At 42.9% G+C, this 19,887-nt stretch overlaps 1 protein-coding gene and 1 long non-coding RNA gene across 7 annotated transcripts in view; both read right to left on the bottom strand.

Moving 5' to 3' along the window:
- Positions 1-19,887, bottom strand: part of ARHGAP26 (Rho GTPase activating protein 26) — a 459,132-nt gene that overhangs the window by 430,435 nt on the left and 8,810 nt on the right. The window contains exon 1 of one of the 5 annotated variants that reach the window (XM_030927930.1): positions 3,469-3,582. The exons of the other annotated variants lie outside the window; for them this stretch is intronic. Within the exon in view, the coding sequence (XP_030783790.1) occupies positions 3,469-3,541 (73 nt within the window). The 5' untranslated portion in view covers positions 3,542-3,582. Of the gene's footprint in view, positions 1-3,468; positions 3,583-19,887 lie in introns of those variants that run through there. 5 annotated transcript variants of the gene reach the window in all.
- On the bottom strand, positions 6,481-11,292 carry LOC115896553. Of its 2 annotated transcripts, XR_004056473.1 has the most exons (4): positions 11,242-11,292; positions 9,760-9,910; positions 8,882-8,938; positions 6,481-6,739 (listed from the first exon to the last, which is right to left on the bottom strand). It is a non-coding gene; the product is annotated as an uncharacterized LOC115896553 (long non-coding RNA). The 2 variants fall into 2 exon arrangements; XR_004056472.1 differs by lacking the exon at positions 11,242-11,292 and having other exon boundaries at positions 9,760-10,154.

Raw genomic sequence — 19,887 nt, 5'->3', positions numbered from 1 at the left:
ATTGTAACAAATGTAAGAAAGAACCAAATTGCAGAAACATAAATCTCTAAAGAAAATAAAAATACATTACAATATACCTCAAAAAAAAAAAAAACACACAAAAACCACAGTTGTTACGCCTAATACCATTCACTGCTGTAAGAGTGAATACCTGCAGCATTACTTTACTCTTACAGTAAGAGTAAAAGCAGAAAAGGTGACCAAATTAGCGATGTCTGTTAGGTTTAATGTGGAACACATTCAGGTTTGTCTCTTCAAGGTATGCCAGATTGGGAAGGAACAGCATCACCTAAACAGGGCTGTTCCCATGCCCAGGAAAGCTGCCAGACAGCTACTGGGCCTTCAAGGTTACCACTGAAATGCCAGACCAGCCTGGCCTGATGGATGAAGGAGCTCCATGCTGCAATGAGACCTAGATTCTTTTCTCAGGTCAGCCATATATCCTACAGCCCTGAACTAGTCAGTTCCTTCCCTGAGGGTATAGTTTCTGCATTTATAAAACGACAAGACCAGTAGAAAAAGGAGAAGCATGGGGAAGTGGGCAGGGATATATAACTGTTCACCAAGTGCATACACAGAAACAAACCCAGCTTTAGATGGCATGATAGGTCCTGGGCGGAAACTCTTGGCTCTTCCTCTTCTCGCTACATACCACGAAGTGTACTTGCACCATCACCACACTTCCAGGCAGAGTGGCTTTTGAAAGACAACGCTTAGGCAATCTACAACTTCCTAAAATGCTACACAATGCTCCACTTGAGAGCACAATATCCAACCATGACCCAACCGAACCTGTTTCTCTGATGCTGGTCCCAGCTATACACCAAAGAAGCCTGCCAATGACAGAAGGTCACTAGACTAGGAAAACAGGCGGCTTCCAGAGGCAGTGGCATTTGAGCTGAGATGTAAAAGGAGGAAGAGGTGAAGGGAAGTGGAGGAATGCTACATCAGAGGGCACTGCATGTACCACGGCCCTGTGATAGAGGAGGCACATGAGCATCAAAGGGGGCAGAAAAAGGGTCCTGTTACCGGAAGATGCAGAGATGGTGTTAGATGCGACTGGAGAGGCAAAGGAAGCCAGACCACAATAAGGCGGCCATTCTAACAGCAATGGGAGACAACTAAAGGGTTTAAGCACTGAAGTGGCATATGTGATCAGATTTTCATTTTGAAAAGACCACCCTGGCTATAGTGGTAGTCACAAGCTAATCAATGAGTCCAGCTGGCAAACGCTAGTAGCCCCTAAATGAGGACCACTGTCCAAGACATCAAGAAAGAGAAAGGCTGGGACATAGGGGAAAAGAAGAAGGGTCAAGTAAAGGGAAACTTGATCTAGTACAAGCAACTCAGCAGCATCAACATCAACCGGAGCTTGTAAGAAATGCAGAATGTCAAGCCCCACCTCAGAACCTGCATTTTAACAAGGTCCCCAGGCAATCTGGATGCACATTAAAGTTTGAAAAGCACTCCCCCAACAGAGTGGGAACTGGTCTTTGGAGATTATCAATCATACCACCAAAGACTTGCCTTTTCAAACTCAGCTTTAAACAGTTTGTTAATGAAGCTGCAAAACCGAGATACCTGCCTTAAGGTTTAAATAGAATGGAATCACAGACAAGGGTTGCTGTGAGAGAACTCTTGATTCCTAAACTAGCTAAGAAGGGGAAATCAGCATCCACCTGTTCTTTGATCTTGCCAAGTCAACACAACATAAGTAACCACATAGGGTGAGCACAGACAGCTATAATACAAAAAATCACCCTGTGACCACCCCCAAAAGCATCACTTATCTTCTAAGCAGAATCTAAGTCTCTGCCAAAGCTTCCTGAAGAATCCATGAGTCAGTCACCTTTCAGGGACAGCTTCTCAACACTCAAATATTCATCTTGTTGCCCACTTGAAAAATGAACAAAGCTACTTGCAACATTCATCAATCCTGCAGATCACAATTCTATCTAATTATAAAAACACTGGCTCAATCAATCAACAGATTTCCTATGATGCTGAAAATCAGTCCTTTAATCATTAAGCATCCCAGCTTTTCCCCATTTACAAAACAGGAAACCTAGCATTTATCTCCCAAAGGACGTTTTAGAGATCAGAAAAATGATATTTTCAATGTTCTTTGAGGTAGATCTGGGCTATTTAGTTCACACAATTTTGATTATGTCACTACGCTACTCAAAAAACTTACAGTGACTTCCCAGTGTCCACTGAACACTCTTCACTGTGTCACCTAAACCTTCTGCAATCTAATTCCAACAACTTTTGGATTCTTATTGCACAGATGATCTAGCCAACCAGGCTAGTCACAGTTTCTGACACCACACTTTAGCTAGAGAGCTTCCCAGTGGAAATGGAACCCCATTGTCAATCCCTCCCTAAGTCCACACCCTCTTGTGTGTTGAGACCTAAAGAACCAGTAGGCACTGGCCAAAGGAGGACAGGGATGGTCCCAGAGACACCAGGCAGAAAGAACAGAAATACTCAGTGGACTGATGGTGGGAAATCCATTATCCATTAGAAAAAATCAAAACAGATTCAGAAGGACCGGAGCAGAGAGCTTACACACATAGACAATGTGAGGCTGGAGAAGCTGGCAGGGGCCAGAGTCCACAGGGCTCAGAAAGCCCTATTGAGAAGTCTAAACTTTATCCTAAAAGGGCTAGCAGAAATGTTCTTGAAAGAAATTACACTGTAATACTTGAGAAATGTTTTAGTGAAAGCAGAAGGTGCCTCCAAAGACTTTTTCTGAAACTCTTGATTCACTTTGCCCATCAATGAAATTCAAACTGTTTTTAGGAAATATATGTGGGAATTTTAATGGCACTACATCATCTCTTTTAACCAGCGATTATAATCACAGAACTATAGAACTTTAGCAATCATTTACTCTAACCCCTTATTTTAAAGATAAGAGAACTATGGTCCTAAGAGATTAAATAATTTGCTCAAAGACAGAGGCAATCTGTGGCAGAGTCAATATTTAAACCCAAGTCTTATGTCTTCTTTGGCCAGAGAGAATAGGATGTAGTAAACATTCCAATATAAGAATCAAAGCATTTATTCATTAATTCCACAAATATTTATCTATACAGCAGATGCCATCGTAAGCACTGGTTATACAGAAATGAACAATGACAAACACCTTTGCCCTTGTGGGGTTTTCATTCTAGTAGCAGAGACGGATCAAACACACAGACACCCACACACAGACACACACACACACACACACACATACACACACACACAGAAAAACTTACCTTAGTAAACAAAGTAAATTACACAGCATGTTAAAACAAGATAAGTGCTACAGAAAAAAGTAGAGCAGAGAAGTGGGATGGGGGAGGCTGTCAGGGTAGAACTTGCTGAGATGACATTTGAGAAAGTCTTTAGAAAGGCAGATACTTTCAGGATCCTGGGGATTTGAGAGGTCACATGATTTCTATCCATTCCATCATAACTTACCTGTACAAAGTGGTAGGTAATAGGGCTGAGATTCTGGGGATAAATTCAGCCCCTTTTCCAAACCTGCTGACATCCATCTACCAAGTTCAACAAACAAAACTCCACAATTCTAACATTCTCTCTTTTCAAACTGGAAAAAATTCTCCTCCTGGCTTTAATAAGAGGCCTTGATAGGCTGATAAATTGGAATGTAATGAAGAAGTGGATAAGGAGGGAATTTGGGGCTGGAACCAAAACAAGTACATATTCTACACTTGGGTAATGAACCAAGCCAATTTATTTTGGTTACTGCCAAATATGGATTAAAATGTGGGTCACTTCCTGAACACACCAGAAATGAAACTGAGATTGGCACCAAGTTCCCAAAACCTGATGAAGAGTTGCCCAGAACAGAGAAAAAGGAGGCACCAAAAGAGGAAGAACAACTGAGATTATAAAGACCATTAGAGCGTGGCCTCTTCTTCCCCAGAGCATGCTGTGCGGTGGTAAAGAGTCAACAATATCATTCCAGAGAGCCAATACTTTCTGAGTAATCCTCATAATAACCCTATGAGGTGGTCACTTTCATCTGCCTCACTTTACAGATGAGAAAACTGAGGCAACTGACTTTCTGAGAGATTAAAATGCCCACAAAGTCAATGGGCAACAGCCAGACTGGAACCCAGGTCTATCTGACTCCAAAATCCATTCTGGGGGTAGGCAAAATGTGGCTCTTGTCTTGTGTTTGTATGACCTGTGAGTTAGGAATGGTTTTTACATTATTAAAGGGCTGTAAATTTTTTTTAAAAAAAGATGATACGACAGAGACACTATGTGGTGCACAAAGCCTAAAAAATTTACTAACTGGCCCTTTACAGAAAAAGCTTGCCTACCTTTGTAGTCTAATCCATTATACGAGACATCAACAGATTCACAACAAGTTCTATTAGTTGTAGTTTATTTCCCAAAATGTAAATATCATAAAGAGAAAGAGACTGTGGAAGATAAGGAACAAGCTCTCATACTGGCTGGGCTATAAGACAATCAATCGTTGACTGGGGTATTACAGAACTCTGTGGCATTACTTAATAGTTCTCATATATCATTTTGTTTTCATTTCTTATCATCTGTTCCAACAGGGGCAGTCCCCTCTCTCCCTCCTGCCTGACATCCCTGTCCCCTACTGTCTAGGCACTTAACTCCCAAACACTATTCTTAGGCTGCTCACCGTCTGCCCAATCCTGGTGGTGCCTAATACTAAAATCCTAAAACTATCTGATTTTTTCCCCCTACAAATTTGAATTTCCAGGGTTACTTTATTAAACCACAGCCTGATCGCCCAAAGTAATTTTCAAATGTGGGTAACAACCATGCTATATCTGGAAGGCAGGGCCTTTTCTCTTCCACAGATGACCGTGTTCAATTTACTTATGCCAGTGTGGAGTAACTGCATTGCCTTGGCCTCTATCCCCCCTCCTTCTGTATTTATAGCACCCCAGTATTCCTCTGGGAAATCATCCCTCCCTGACTCTCAGAACACTTATTTCACCCACTGTCAACTCTACTCTAGGGTTCAGTCAGGTTGGCTTCAGGGATTATCTCAAGGATGAGCACAGGCTTCAACAAAGAGCCAATGAGAACCACGCTGAGGGCTTCCATTTAAAATCATGGCCAAGTCATCCCACCAATGTGAAGGAAAAGGCTGCCTGAGAATGGCGCCAGCCTAGAGAAGAGTGGAGTTGACAGATGCAGAGACCAGAGCCTGCTGATATCCTTTGGAGTCATGAGAGTCTGGCAGGTCTTCAGTTAGAACATTACTAGGCTTTCCAGAAACATACCACAACAAATTCCCTCTCTGTTTAAGCCACTTGGATTGGTTCTTCTCTCATTCACCATGGAAAACACCCTGTTTGGTGTGGCCAGAAGAGAAGCACCATATCTACAAATGTAACTTACTAAAACCAACTGAGGCTGGGCATGGTGGCCCATGCCTGTAATCCCAACATTCTGAGAGGCCGAGGCAGGTGGATCACTTGAGGTCAGGAGTACAAGATCAGCCTGGCCAATATGGAGAAACCCCATCTCTACTTAAAATACAAAACTTAGCTAGGCATGGTGGCACATGTCTGTAATCCCGCTACTCGGGAGGCTGAGGCACAAGAATCACTTGAACCCGGGAGGTGGAGGTTGCAGTGAGCCAAGATCACGCCACTGCTGGTAGCTTGGGTGACAGAGTGAGACTCTGTCTCAAAAAAAAGAAAAAGAAAAAATAAACAAATAAAACCAACTGAGAGAATGGTGATAACAAGCACTGCCTTCACTGTCAGCAAAGCTCCTCACCAATACTCCATGTCCATACTGAGACCTGAAGGGGTTCCACTCTCTTTTCCCCATCTATTCCATCTCTCTAGGGCTCTCAGAGAGACATTAAGGCCTCCTAATTTAACATCAAGTGATCGGATTAGAGCTGGGACCGGTGAGACTAAAACACTAAGACTCACCATCAATGTTTCAAATTAGCATGCTTCATCTCCTGCCACCCAAAGCTATGACCCCTCAAGCCTCTAAAGAAAGACCAAAAAAAAAAAAAAAAAAAAAAAAGCAAAGGGATATAACAATCAGTGGGCAAATTCTCCTGCTGCTTTTAGGTCCAGGGTTGCTTGGCAACCAGCCTCAGCCTGGTCATTCCAGTGGACAGGCAGAGGAACGAATGTCAGGTCTCCAGGTCATGCACCATGTCCTGTTTGTGGTCCCACTACTCGAGGGCAGGAGTGGATTCATGCTGTTCTACAAAGCTGGCAGAATGCAGCTGACAAAGCCCCTGATGTCTAAGGGGAACACATGTGGGTTTCTGTCTGCCCCACACTGGCCAAAGTTCCTCCAACCTTTCTGCCTTCGATGAACATCAGTTATCAGTGTTGCTGAAAACAGATGAAATAGGCTTTCAAAAACAGCTTGATAGGAAAACAAGGAAAAGGTTTTGAACACAGAAAGAACTTTAATGTTATTATTTATCAAGATAGTAGAAATCAGCACAATAAAAGTCACCGTGCACATCAGGAAAACACAGGCCAGCTTGCATTTCAGGTCCAGGATTTTCTCAAATCCTCCAACGCTGCTCATTCCACAGCTATATCCAAGGATTCCTGCTCTGAAAGCACAGCCAGGGTGCTCTCAGTCTCTAGGTCATGAACTAATTTTCAACTGAGAAGTCAATGGGGATAGAGATTTCTACATTTGGCAACACATTTTAGAAGTAACTGTGGTACTAGATCTCTGCACGGTCAGTACCCTGGAGGAGAAGGAGGAAAAAAAAAATGTGGGTCAATAAGTCTCTAGTGCTTAGATGTCGCCAAACAGGGCATCTGTGTGAGCAAAAATAGAGAAGAGGTGATGCTGTTCCTTCACTCTCCCTACCCACTCTAAATACCTAAGAATGGTAGTGTTCCACAAAAAAGCACAGAAACCAAAGCCCAAGAGAGAGACAGAGACAATCTCTTCTGCTTACATTTTACTTAGCAAGCCTAAAAAACAAGAAGTTGTATGGGAGGCACTGTCTTTTGTTTGCTAAATTCCTGTTAAGACCCATTTATGCACATGGAACTATCCAAATGAACTGATATTAAATCCTGCAAAAGGTCACTAAAGATTTCAGATAAATTCTGTGCAGAAACTATGCCCTGAGGGTATCTACTGGAAGAACAAGAGATGTGGTTCCAACACAGAAATGCTGTCAGCAAACAACGTATGAGAGGCCTGAAATACGAACCAACGAGAGGCCTGAAATATGGACAAAGACAAGAGAAATTTCTTTTAATTTCAAAGGAAAGTGAAAAATGACTCTTTTGTAATTGATTAGGAGGCTTATAAAGTGTACCTTCCCATTTGTGCTACTATAACTAAAATGATTTGTCAAAACTTAACACCTTTTTTTTTTTTTTGAGATGGAGTTTTGCTCTTGTTGCCAAGGCTGGAGTGCAATGGCGCGATCTTGGCTCACTGCAACCTCCGCCTCCTGGGTTCAAGCGATTCTCGTCCCTCAGTCTCCCAGATAGGATTACAGGCACGTGACACCGTGCCTGGCTAATTTTTGTGTTTTTAGTAGAGATGGGATTTCACCATATTGGTCAGGCTAGGCTGGTTACAAACTCCTGACCTCAGGTGATCCACCAGCCTTGGCCTCCCAAAGTGCTGGGATTACAGGTATGAGCTAACATGCCCGGCCAACTTAACACCTTTAAATGCGAGGGGTAGGGAGGAGAATATACACTCTAATATTCAAAATATCTATTTTTAAAGCAGTTTCATATTCACAAACAGCTTTGTCAATTTAAGAGTTAGCTAAAAGTCCATTTCTTCTAGGTGTGAAGATTAGGAAAGACATCAATTCACCGAAAGTCAACTGGCCCAGTCAAGCAGACCTGGCCCTCCTGCATGGTGCTACTTATGACACAGATTTAGAAACATTCAATTTCTCTCCCCTTTCCCCTACTTGAGAAAAGTAAAGCAATAGAGAAGTAAGAGAGAAAAAGAATGAGCACACTGGCAAAAGAACGAGATAGGAGATGGAGGCTGGTGACAGCATTATTCTACACTTAGTTCTGATTCTTACTTCTTTTAACTCATCATTTCTTGGGCTACCCCAAAGGAAGCCAGATGGCATCCTATCAGAGCAGTCACACCTGGTCTATCCAAGACAAAAGGCTGAAGCAGGAGAATTGCTTAAACACGGGAAGCGGAGGTTGCAGTGAGCCAAGATCGTGCCACTGCACTCCAGCCTGGCGACAAAGAGAGATTCTGTCTCAAAAAAAAAAATCTTTAAAGCAAAATAAAACCTAAGGAGAACCAAGAGATGCTTAAGGCCATCAACACTTAGAGTTGCTTCTAGAAAAAAAGTCAAGTGGTTGAGAAGGGCCCTCTGAAGGAACATTTGACATAATTTATTCAGCAAGCAGTGGGGAGTTTAGAGGATGAGAAGTACCATAAAGACTATTAAATGGGGTAACAACATAGAAGGGGAAGGATGGGACAGAAACCTGAGACTTTAGGTCAGATGGTCAGAGGAGGACTCTTTGAGAGGACCTTTGGCTGACAGTTGAAGGATGAAAACATGATGACATAAAAATCTGTAGCAAAGGCATTCCAGAAAAACAGCAAGGGAAGGTGGGGGGAAAGTGCTCAGAGCATCAGAGGAATCTGAGGTCAGCCAAGTATAAGCACAGTGAGGTAGAAAGCAGAAGGTCAGAGAGGCATTAGGTAAGGTAGGCAGAAGCCTGATCATATAAGGCCACACGAACCATGGTAAGGTATCAGAATTGTATTACAAATGGCATGGGAAGCCACTGGGAAATTCTGGATAAGAAAGAGTGGAATAAGGTTTATGACTTCTAAAATATTGGTCTGTCTGCCATATAAGAAATGGATTCTGTCTTACCAAGATCACTAAGATTCCAGGTGGTCATGATTCCAATGAGTAAGAGTATTATTCTGCCTACAAAAATAGAAGGAGAAATACAATGGGAAAAAATACTATTCAGCACAGTCTTTCCTTTAATAAAGGGATGCCTCACAATTTTCAACACTGTGGTCACCAACTATATGCCCAGAATGGAAGGTCATTCAGCCCCTCAGAGAAGTGTTCTCTGACTACATAATCTAAAGTTGCCTCTAACCTCTACCATCCATCACTCAGTGTTACCTTATTTCCATCATGGTACTTTATACTATCCAGTAGCATCCTGCTTACTTGTTTACTTGTTTGTCTGCCCACAGAAATAAAAGCTCCATAAGGCTGGAATTTAATCTTGTTCAAAACTATCCCCCCAACACTACAACAATGTCTACCATACAGCTAGAGTACAATAAACATTTGTTGACTGGATTAATAAAGACCTTATCTTTATTTGTATTCAAAAAAAAAAAATCTACCAGTCCCCAGTTCTAGATTCCTTGCTAGGGCAATCAGCTTCTTATGTGGGTTGTTTTAACTAAAATGACTTCAGAAATTCAGCAGAGATTAGGAAAGAGTACCCTGGTCCTGGATACCTAAGGAAAGAAGGGTTCCCTTGTCCTAGATCCCATAATAACCCAGTCTAGATATGTTTTGGAGTGTCTTGTGCTGTGGTTTACCCCAGAATTGCCCAAGTGTTCGAGTCTGCTGAGTGGCAGGAGTGTGTATAGTTGGGGGTGCGAGGAAATGTAAACTTCTATACTGGGAACAGAAATAATTCATGACCAGAGAATGGAGATCAGTCCTTAACACAAATAATTATATAAATAAGGCAACTTTCTGTGAAGTACTTTGATACTTACATTAGACTTGAAGAAGTATTCTTAAGTAATCACCTCTGGGTAGTGAGATGGGTTGGGATGGGAGGGGCACTCATGTGATGCGTTGCTTTTATAATGATTTTTGATAACTCAGCATCCCAAACAGTCCAGAAAAGATAGCAGATTCTTGTGACTAGACAGATTTACAACCAAGACATCTGGATTAAATTCAATATAATATTGGCCAGAGTATGAGGTCCAGTCTAATTTCTAGATATAATTATGAGGATTTATCTCCACTGAGCAAGCCAGAGATTCAGATGTAGAGACAGCAGAGAGACAATTTTTTTAAACGTCTATACTATTACTATCTCACAAAAGGTGAAAATAATGATTAGAGTAGCAATAGCTGCTACATTTTTGTATCTGCTGCTTTGCACATGCTACCCCATTTAACCCTTCCAATGCTCCCAAGTAAGCACTCATGTCCCCATTTTGTAAATGAGAAAACAGAAGATTTAAGGGCTCAGCTAACAATTTATAGTCAGCAGTTTAACAATAGTTCCAAGCAAAAGGGTTGGCATTAGACCAAAGTTCAAATTCTGACAATAGCACTTTTTAGTTGTCTGAGACACTTAATCTCTCTATGCTTCCGTTTGCTAATTTATAAATGAACAGAGCAGTACATACCTCATTAAAAGTGTTGTGAAGGTTCAATGAAATAAAGTTTGTAAAAACACTTAACGAAAGCATCTGACTCACAGAAAACACTTAAGTGGTGGAGATATTCTACTGCAGTTGTCCCTCAGTATCTGTGGGGCACTGGTTCCGGACTCCCAACAGATACCAATATCTATGGATGCTCAAGTCCCTGATATAAAATGGCATAGTATTTGCATATAACCTAAGCACATCCTCCCATATACTTTAAATCATCTCAAGATTACTTATAATACCTAACACAAGGTAAATGCTCTGTAATAGTTGTTATACTGTACTGTTTAGGGAATAATGACAAGGAAAAACGTCTGAACATGTTCAATAATGATGCTCTTTTCCCAACCCAATATTCTCGATTTGTGGTTGGCTGAATCCCCAGATGAGGAACCCACAGATACCGAGGGTCAACTGTACTATTAGTATGGTTCAAATAAATTTAAATCATGCTTTCAACATATGAAATTTTTTATTCTGTGACACTCTGGTAAGGTATCTTCTCTTTGTCCCCAAGGTTCTGCTAAACCAGCAACAAAAAAATGGGGTGGGAGTAGGGGAGCAAGCAGAGAAATGGGAGCTGGCTTTAAAAGAACGGATTAATTGGCCAGGCACGGTGTCTCGTGCCTGTAATCCCAGCACTTTGGAAGGCCAAGGTGGGTGGATTACTTGAGGTCAGGAGTCTGAGACCAGCCTGGCCAACATGGTGAAACCCCATGTCTACTAAAAATACAAATATTAGCTTGGCATGATGACACGCGCCTGTAATCCTAGCCACTGGGGAGGCTGAGGCACTAGAATCACTTGAACCTGGGAGGCAGAGGTTGCAGTGAGCCGAGATCATGCCACTGTACTCCAGCCTGGGCAACAGAGTAACACTCCATCTTAAAAAAAAAAAAAAAAAAAAAGAATTGGTTAATAATCATGGACAAAAGAGAGAGAGATGCAACCTAAGCATCCAAAAACAGTTCATCAGTTCAAAAAGTCTTCACACAATATACCTGGAGTATTATGTAGCCACTAAAAACCATCTTAGAGAGTAATGATACATAGGGATGATCATGAACTGTTGAAAAGGCTATAAAACCAAAATGATAATCTCTAATCAGTACTATAGGCATAATTTGCATTTTCTTTTATCCATCTGTAATTTCTAAACTTTCTCCAATGAACATGTATTGTCTGTATAATCATGTTATCTAAGAAAAAATACATGTTTTTGGATTGCTTTTTTTCCTTTTAATGACTAACGTATGTAGACAGAAAGTCAGGGGAAGGCAGAAGGGTCAGCCTGCTCCTTAGGTGTTGGTGGCTTTGTCAGTGGCTTTGTCAGCGGCTTTGTCAGCTGTGGGCTTGGCTGTCCAAGGGAGGGAGATGTAAGCCATCTATCTTATCCAGGTCTCACTGTATATGTCCAAAATACATTCTCCATGGAGATTCTAGACAGAGCACCTACAAAGACTCAGATCTCATACCCAGTTTCCTGACCTCCCCAAATAGGTTTCTAGGTCTCTAACTGGCATTAAAAATACATAATAATTTCTGGAACTGTTCAACTAACCCAAATAACATGCTCTCATTCCATGTCCCCAAATTTCTCTTCTTGAAATACAAATCATTGACCTACTTTGTTAAAGACCATTTTAATGGTGCTCTCCCACCCCAACGATAAAAATGGGACACCTGACACTGCCATCAGGTCCCATTAGAGAGGTAGAAAATAAGCCACTAAATGTTACCCATCAGAGCGGCTAACCAGTGAGCCAGATGTTCTGTGCCCACTCTGGTTCTGAGCACATCCTCTCACTCTGAAATGTAACACAGGAAGTATATAACAGGAAAGGGAGCCCTAGACAGTGCTTTTTAACCGGATGAGACCACTCACAGTCTGACTAAGAGTTCTGTAGAACCAGAACATCTTAGACACCTCAAATCTGAGAGTCATTTTAGCTATAATTATAGAACTCCGAGCCAGATATAGTGGCTCATGCCTGTAATCCCAGCACTTTGGGAGGCCAAGGCGGGCAGATCACGAGGTCAAGAGTTCGAGACCAGCCTGGCCAACATAGTGAAACCCTGTCTCCATTAAAAATACAAAAATTAGCTGGGTGTGGTGGCATGTCCCAACTATCCGGGAGGCTGAGGCAGGAGAATTGCTTGAACCTGGGAGGCGGAGGTTGCAGTGAGCCAAGATCACGCCACTGCATTCCAGCCTAGGCAACAAAACAGACTCTGTCTCAAAAAAAAAAAAATTATAGAACTCCAGAAATCTGTTTCAGGTCACTTCCATTTACCAAAGGCTTTGTTTTCTCCATAACTGAGATATCAGGGATGAATCCCAGCTACTCAAGAGGCTGAGGAGGGAAGATCATTTGAGGCCAGGAATTTGAAACCAGCCTGAGCAACACAGCAAGATGCTATGTCTAAAAACACTTTTTTAAACTTAGCTGAGCATGGTAGCAAGCTCCTGAAGTCCCAGCTACTCAGGAAAATGAGATGGGAGGAACACTTGAGCCCAGGAGTCCGAGGCTGCAGTTAACTATGATCACACCACTGCATTCCAGCCTGGGTGATAGACGAAGACCCCAACTCTTGAAATTAACTTTTTAAAAAATGTATGAGGGCCAGACAGTGGCTTACACCTGTAATCCCAGCACTTTGGGAGGCCAAGACAGGAGGATCACTTGAGGCCAAGAGTTCTAGATAAGCCTGGGCAGCATACTGAGACCCCCAACTCTACCAAAAAAAAAAAAAAATGTTATTTAATTAGCCAGGCATAGTGACACCAGCTTGCAGTTCCACCTACTTGGGAGGCTGAGGTGGGAGGATTGCTTGCACCCAGAAGTCTGAGGGTATAGTGAGCTATGATTGTACTACTACACTGGGTGACAGCACAAGACTCTATTTAAAAAAAAAAAAAAAGATACCAGGGATCAGTCACCTCTCTGGTCCTTTGGCAAGGCAAGAGAGAAATGGAAGAAGGCCAGATACAGTGAATAAATGAGGGGGGTGGGTGGGGAAAGATGAAGGGAAAGAAAAAGAAGGGAGGAAAGCAAGTGAGAGAGAGAAAACATACAGATGGTAGAAAACATATTTCTCTACATTTGGACTAGAATTTCCCAGAACAATGCAAGGTTGCTAGTGAGGAAGAAGGGCTTTCCTGTTAAGACCTGAGACACCCCCAAACCATCACCATTTCAGCACATAAAAAATTTACTTTTGTCAATAGTTCCTAAAATGGTTAAAGCTGAAACCCTCAAATGCCAACAGCCAAATCAGGATAGTACTGGAATCTTTTTTCCTCTGTAGAATTAAAGGAATGCATCTACCTACCGGATTTGGGGTACCCATTCTCAAGCAGAAATAACACGCTCTCAGTCCAATTACTCTCTCTAAAGCAAGATCAACACCAAGGGAGAGACAAGACAAAAGAAGTGTGAAACCAGAGGCCTACAGGCCCCCTCGGCAGTGCGTGTGCATTAGTCAGGTTGCACTAGCAAATCTGTCAGAGGACAAGAATGTGTGAAGAGCAAGAACAGTGCCAGGTCGGAACATCCCGGTGTTAGAACTGCAGCATTCCAAGGAGTTGCAAATTGTTTGGATGCACTGAAGGAAAAGGGTATGTGGCTTCACAAGATCAGGAGACGAAGACAGGAGAGTCCCACACTTGGAGACATGAGTTAAAAATCCTAAGGAAGTGGTTGCCTAGGGACTGGAGGTAGGGATGGAAAGAATGGCAGATATTAGCTAAGGAGTACAGGATTGCTTTTGGGGGAATGATGAAAATGTGCTAATATTAATCGTGAAGATGAATGCAAAATCCTCTGCATATACTAAAAGCCATTGAATTGTACGCTGCAAATGGGTAAACTGTGTGGTGTGAATTGTATCTCAAAAAAGCTGTTTTTAGAAAAAATTGTCCTGGTCTCTGCCTACCATCGCCTACCCCCAGGCTGCCCATTTGGGGAGCTCAGTAATATGACTGATTGAGACGGCACATTAAGAGATATGAGTCATCCTTCTCCAGTTTGACATTTTACAAGTTTCTTGCTTAACCATCAAAAAACACTTAAATTGTCTTTCTTAAAGAGACTCAGTTTAAGGGCAGTAAGGATTAGATTCCTTAGGAAAACAAGCAAATTTTAAGTTCTTCAACTCGTGATCATCTTCATGTACAAATTACGTACAGTTTCAAGCACAAAATCCCAAGCAAGCCCCATTGGGTTGTGTCTTTTCCTTGCAGTATGAGGTTGCACTGGCCAGGAGAGGTGGAGGAGATGAGAAGCAAGCCAAAGTTATATCCCGAAAGACACGGAGGCCAAAAGCTATCAGTTCCACTCTAATTTCCTATGCAATGGAGCAGAGCTTCCCTGCTGGGGAACCGATTACAAGCATGCTGGCTACATAAGAGGAAACAGGCTTTCTTTCCAGAGAGAAACCCGTCTTGCTGCTCTAAACAGAGCTGGCAACATGGTAGTCTGCTGACCTTTCACATTGAACTCAGGGCAGCTTCGGTCAGAAGGCCGGGAGATTGCGGCAAGGCCTGGTCAGCAGACACAGATGCAGCAGGAGGCCGAAGCCTCCAGATGCTGAGGCACTCGTCTCCAGTGCCTGCCCCAGCCTCCACAATGACATATTGTCCACAGCAGGGGTTGTGTGGCTGATGATCTGCTAGATAAGTCGCCCAGGGTAAAGTCTGTGTCAAACATTTCAGTGCACTAGTCAGATACAAATGCAAGAAACCCTTATTTTTGGAAGAGCAACCCACAGATTTTCTCCAGAAGCAAACAGCAGAGCGAAAGCAGCACTAATTTCCTGGTGGTGACACCCTGGGGTCACACCAGCAGCAACTGTGGTCTGCACAGTCATCCAGCCCTCCTTTAACAGGGTGAGAATCAGCTGAGATCAGAACAGAGACAGTAGTATTTGCCAGAAATGAGTTGCCCAGGGGCACCTCCAGGTAGAAGGGGGAGATCAGCCCTCTCTGGGTTTAGGGCACCTCAGCTCCAGAGCCATCAGCAAGTCTCTCTCTTCCTCTCCCCAGATCCTGAGTTCCCCTAGCTGTGCAACAGCTCAGCTAGCTCATTATGCTTCCTGAATGTTTTTAAAGAAAAAAAAAATGTGAAACATAATTACAGGCTCTGACCTCAAATGACTTTAACCCTGACAAGAGCACCCAAGACTCACTGTGGGAATACAGTTTCCCTGTGATTGCCTAGGAGCAAAAGTTTCCTTTCAGGAGCTCCCCCACATCCGCTGGCAATGCTGCAGAAGGGTTCTGGCTCACAGGCCAAGCTCACAGAACAACTGGATCCCAGGCGTGAAGCCACACTGGCTGACATGTTCTCAAGCTGCTAGAACTTTTACACTTCTGAAACACTCCCGCATCATTCCTAGGCCTGCAGTAATGCAAACATCCTCCAGATATCTGAGATGTGCCCACATGAGGCTGGAGAGCACAGCTGTGCACATTAAGGGAGAACAGGATTTGGGGACTAGATTTATCGAGAATCTCTTCTGACCTATTTAGACTTAATGTGTGGTCCAAGGACTGCCACCATGCAAATCACTTGGGGTGAGATGGAAGGGAGTGGGGGGACAGGTATAGGAAATTCAGATTTCTAGGCCTGCCTAGAGCTCATGCATCATCATTTTCTTGGGTAAAGCCTGGGAATCTGCAATTAGGGGAATTCTTACACACTTTCACTTTTAAGAACCACTATCTTGCAACAAGGACACTCTAATGGCAGATTCCAATAACAGGTCACTTACCACGGGCCTGTTTACACTGCTAAGCACCATATCTACAATTATCTCAGCTGTTCCTCACAATAATATTGTAAGGTATAATAGATATTTATTATCCTCCCTTGCACTTAAGCTGCTTTCTCCAGTTTCAGCTCCAAAGGTCAAATCCAAAGGCTTCTAAACAAGTCCTCACCCAAACTGGCCAGGAAGAAACATCAAGTCATCAAAGCCTCTCCAACTCTCTGCTACCCACCTGCTAAACGTGGACACTCCCCACGGTTTCGGCATCCACTCTTGGCTCTCACTCCATGCCAGGTGTTCTTCACCCTTGCTGCACATTAGAATCACCTGGGGAGTTTTCAAAACACCCCATACCCAGATTGCACCCAGCCAAATTATATCAGAATCTCTGAAGGTGAGTTCTGAGCTCCCCATGGTGATTCCAATGGACAGCAGAGGCTGAGGACCCCTGCATGGGTCTCACTCTTATAGATTCAGTCACTCCCAGGGACTCAAATACCACCTGGGGAGAGCCAAACCTATACCGGTAGCCCTCATCTTCCTCCAGAGCTCCAGACTTGTGCTTCCCACAGCCTCGTGGGTGTCTCCACCTGTATGCCCTGTAGGAACTCAACAAGGACAAACCTTACTTTACTCTGTATCCCCCATCACACACCACGATTCCTCTCCTGTATGTAGTTCAGCCATCCTCCTATGGCCTAAGAAGGAAACGCTGGAGACACGCCTAACTCCTCTGTCACCCCTTCCTCAGGCATTATGCTGCTGACTATGTGTTCTCTTCATCCACACCTGATCATCTACTCTCAAAAATGCCATGAATCGGCCAGGCACAGTGGCTCATGCCTGTAATCCCAGCACTGTGGGAGGCCAAAGAGGGCAGATCACAGGGTCAGGAGATCGAGCCCATCCTAACACTGTGAAACCCCGTCTCTACTAAAAAAAAAACAACACAAAAAATTAGCTGGGTGTGGTGGCATGTGCCTGTAGTCCCAGCTACTCAGGAGGCTGGGGCTGGAGAATCACTTGAACCCGGGAAGCAGAGGTTGCAGTGAGCCAAGATCGTACCACTGCACTCCAGCCTGGGCAACAGAGCAAGACTCTGTCTCAAGAAAAAAAAGAAAAGCCACGAATTCTGCATTCCACTCTATAACTTATCAGTGTTTATTTGAATACTCAAATTGTGATTTCACTGAGTAAAACAGATTTTCAGCAGACTCTATTCCCTAGCACACAGCCTTCTGCCCCAGACACCTGCAACCAAGTCTAAGGAATGTGTCACTCCCCTCCCTTTCCCCCGGGGCGTGATAGACAGATGGTGTCCATTCTCTCACATACTTCTGCCTTGGGACAATGTTAAGCAGAGAATGGCTCTCATACCACCGGTGAAATATGGGATTATTTTAGGCAATACAATGACAAATACTTTCCAATATAATGATTATGATTTAATAATTATTTGCAGATATTTAGAAAAAAACGTTAAACATATCAAACTTGCCATTTCTGAATGCAGGTTCAAAAGCTCCTTTTTGAAATAAATGTATTTTGTAATGAGTAGACTTTTTTCAAAGTAAATAAATGGTGGCAAGAGTGGGGCAAAAATAACAGAGGTACCCTTTACGTGACTGATCATTAGTGACCACATTGCCCCATTGGGCTTGATAAGCTTTCAATTGCCTTTCCCACAGGCCTCTGCTCCCTCCCCCAGAGATCCTTTTAAACTGCTAGCAATCACCCCCTTGTGCTGTGGGCTGCCCGTTTCCCTGCCTCCTCTCAAAACACTGAGCATCTAGGAGACAAGGACTGTGCCTGCTTCATGCCAGGAACCTGGCCAAAGTAGCCTTCTACATCAACAGGAGCTGGAACAGAGATGGCAGAGGACATGTGGCATGATCCTATCCTCCATCAGGGAAAAGTGCTAAGCTCTGCAGGAGAAGCTGCCAGAGAGAGATGTCATGCAAAACTCCCCACTCCCTCACCAGTTCCCAGGAATTCCAGCGCCCACAGGGAAGCTTCTATGATAGGCAATGTGTCCCCTAGACCGGAGTCATGGTCTCCGGTCACAGAAGGCAGAAGACTACCCTCCTTCGACACCTGCCGAATCTCCTGAATGTTGCACACGCCGCACAAAGATAAAAACTCAACAGCACCATCACTAGGAACACAAACAAGGTCTCTCGGATCCTACATTCAACGGATTTATAGGTACAGCTGTCTCAGTTTAGGGAATGATTTTTGCTGTGGCTTTTAATCCCAGCATTAATAATACACACAAACTGGAAAGGGGAAAATGGAAAAAATTCTAAGTATCATTTTATTTACAGAGACAATTCTGTAATAAACTGTCTAAAATGGTGAGTTTCCTTCCTACTCTAAAATCATGGTTTATCAAATTCAGTTCACATAGAACTTTTCAGAAACACTGCTATGAAATACTTCTTAAAATGAAAAATGTACATACCCTTTGGTCCAGCAGTTTCATTTCTAGGAATTTGTCACCCATGTGCCTCACGCCAGAGGTGCCAGGATGTTTGCAACACCATTACTTGCAATGGTGAAAGGTTGGAAATAATCTAAATGTTTATTATGAGGGGAATGGTTACATAAACCATATTTAATTCATACAATAGAATACAATGCAATCTAACAATGAGTGAACTCTCTATGTACCAATGTAGAATGATATCCAATATATTAAAAGCAAAGGGTAAAACAGCACATATGGCACGTCACCACATAATGTGTATGTATATTTGTTGGCACATGCATCAATTACACCTGAAAAATACCAAAGAAACTAATAAAATGATGCCTCCAGAGGAAGAAGTAGGGATGAGGAGACAGGAAGCATTGGAAGGATACTCACATTCTCTTTTGAAATGTGAACCACTTATAGGTATTACCTATTTAGACAACCCTTCTAAAAAGAAACACAGCTATGAGTTAAAGTAAAAATACCTTATTTTATTTGTTCAACTAATATTCATTGTCTACCCCTAACCCACAAGTGTGATAATGAGATACACAGTCAGGAATTTGCTAAGGCTTTGATCCTATCTGCTTGACAGTCTCCTTGGCATAGAAACAGCCAAAGTTCAACTCAGTCAGCTTGGAGATCTATCTGAAGTCTCAGAGAAGGAGGCAGTTCATATTTTCAAAGTGTTCAAATTAGCCTGCAGTAAACTTAAAAGCAGATCTGACAGCAAGATCAGATGAGTTTTGAAACTTACCGGTGGTATCTTTTCAAACCATATAAAACAGGAGTTTTTTGAGCTTTTGCTGTGTGGCAGCAGTAAGGGTCAAAGAGTAGCTACTGGCTTGGCCCAGAGAAACCAGCTAGTTAACAGTTTGGTCCGGAATTCACAAACCCCTCAAACCTTTGTCTGTCTGGCAAAGAAAACACACACACACACACACACACACACACACACACACACACACCACCCTAACCCCAGGAATCTCCTCTTTCTAAATATAGCAGGAAACTGCCCAGTCTCCAGCTTACCCAGGGCAGCGTTCTGTGCCTTCCAACCAAGGTGAAATGAGCCAGACACAAACATGCCATGACAGCTCGTGGCCCACGCTGCCAAGCTGTTTTACTTATCATTTCCTCTCTCTCCATTCTGAGTTGCTACAAAAATGTGTAAACCCCAGTCACTATAATTTGTAAAAATTCCTCTGGCTGCT

The sequence above is a fragment of the Rhinopithecus roxellana genome, chromosome 3, assembly GCF_007565055.1.
Source record: "Rhinopithecus roxellana isolate Shanxi Qingling chromosome 3, ASM756505v1, whole genome shotgun sequence".
NCBI classification, from domain to species: Eukaryota; Metazoa; Chordata; class Mammalia; order Primates; family Cercopithecidae; genus Rhinopithecus; species Rhinopithecus roxellana.
This window is presented reverse-complemented; position numbering and strand designations above follow the sequence as displayed.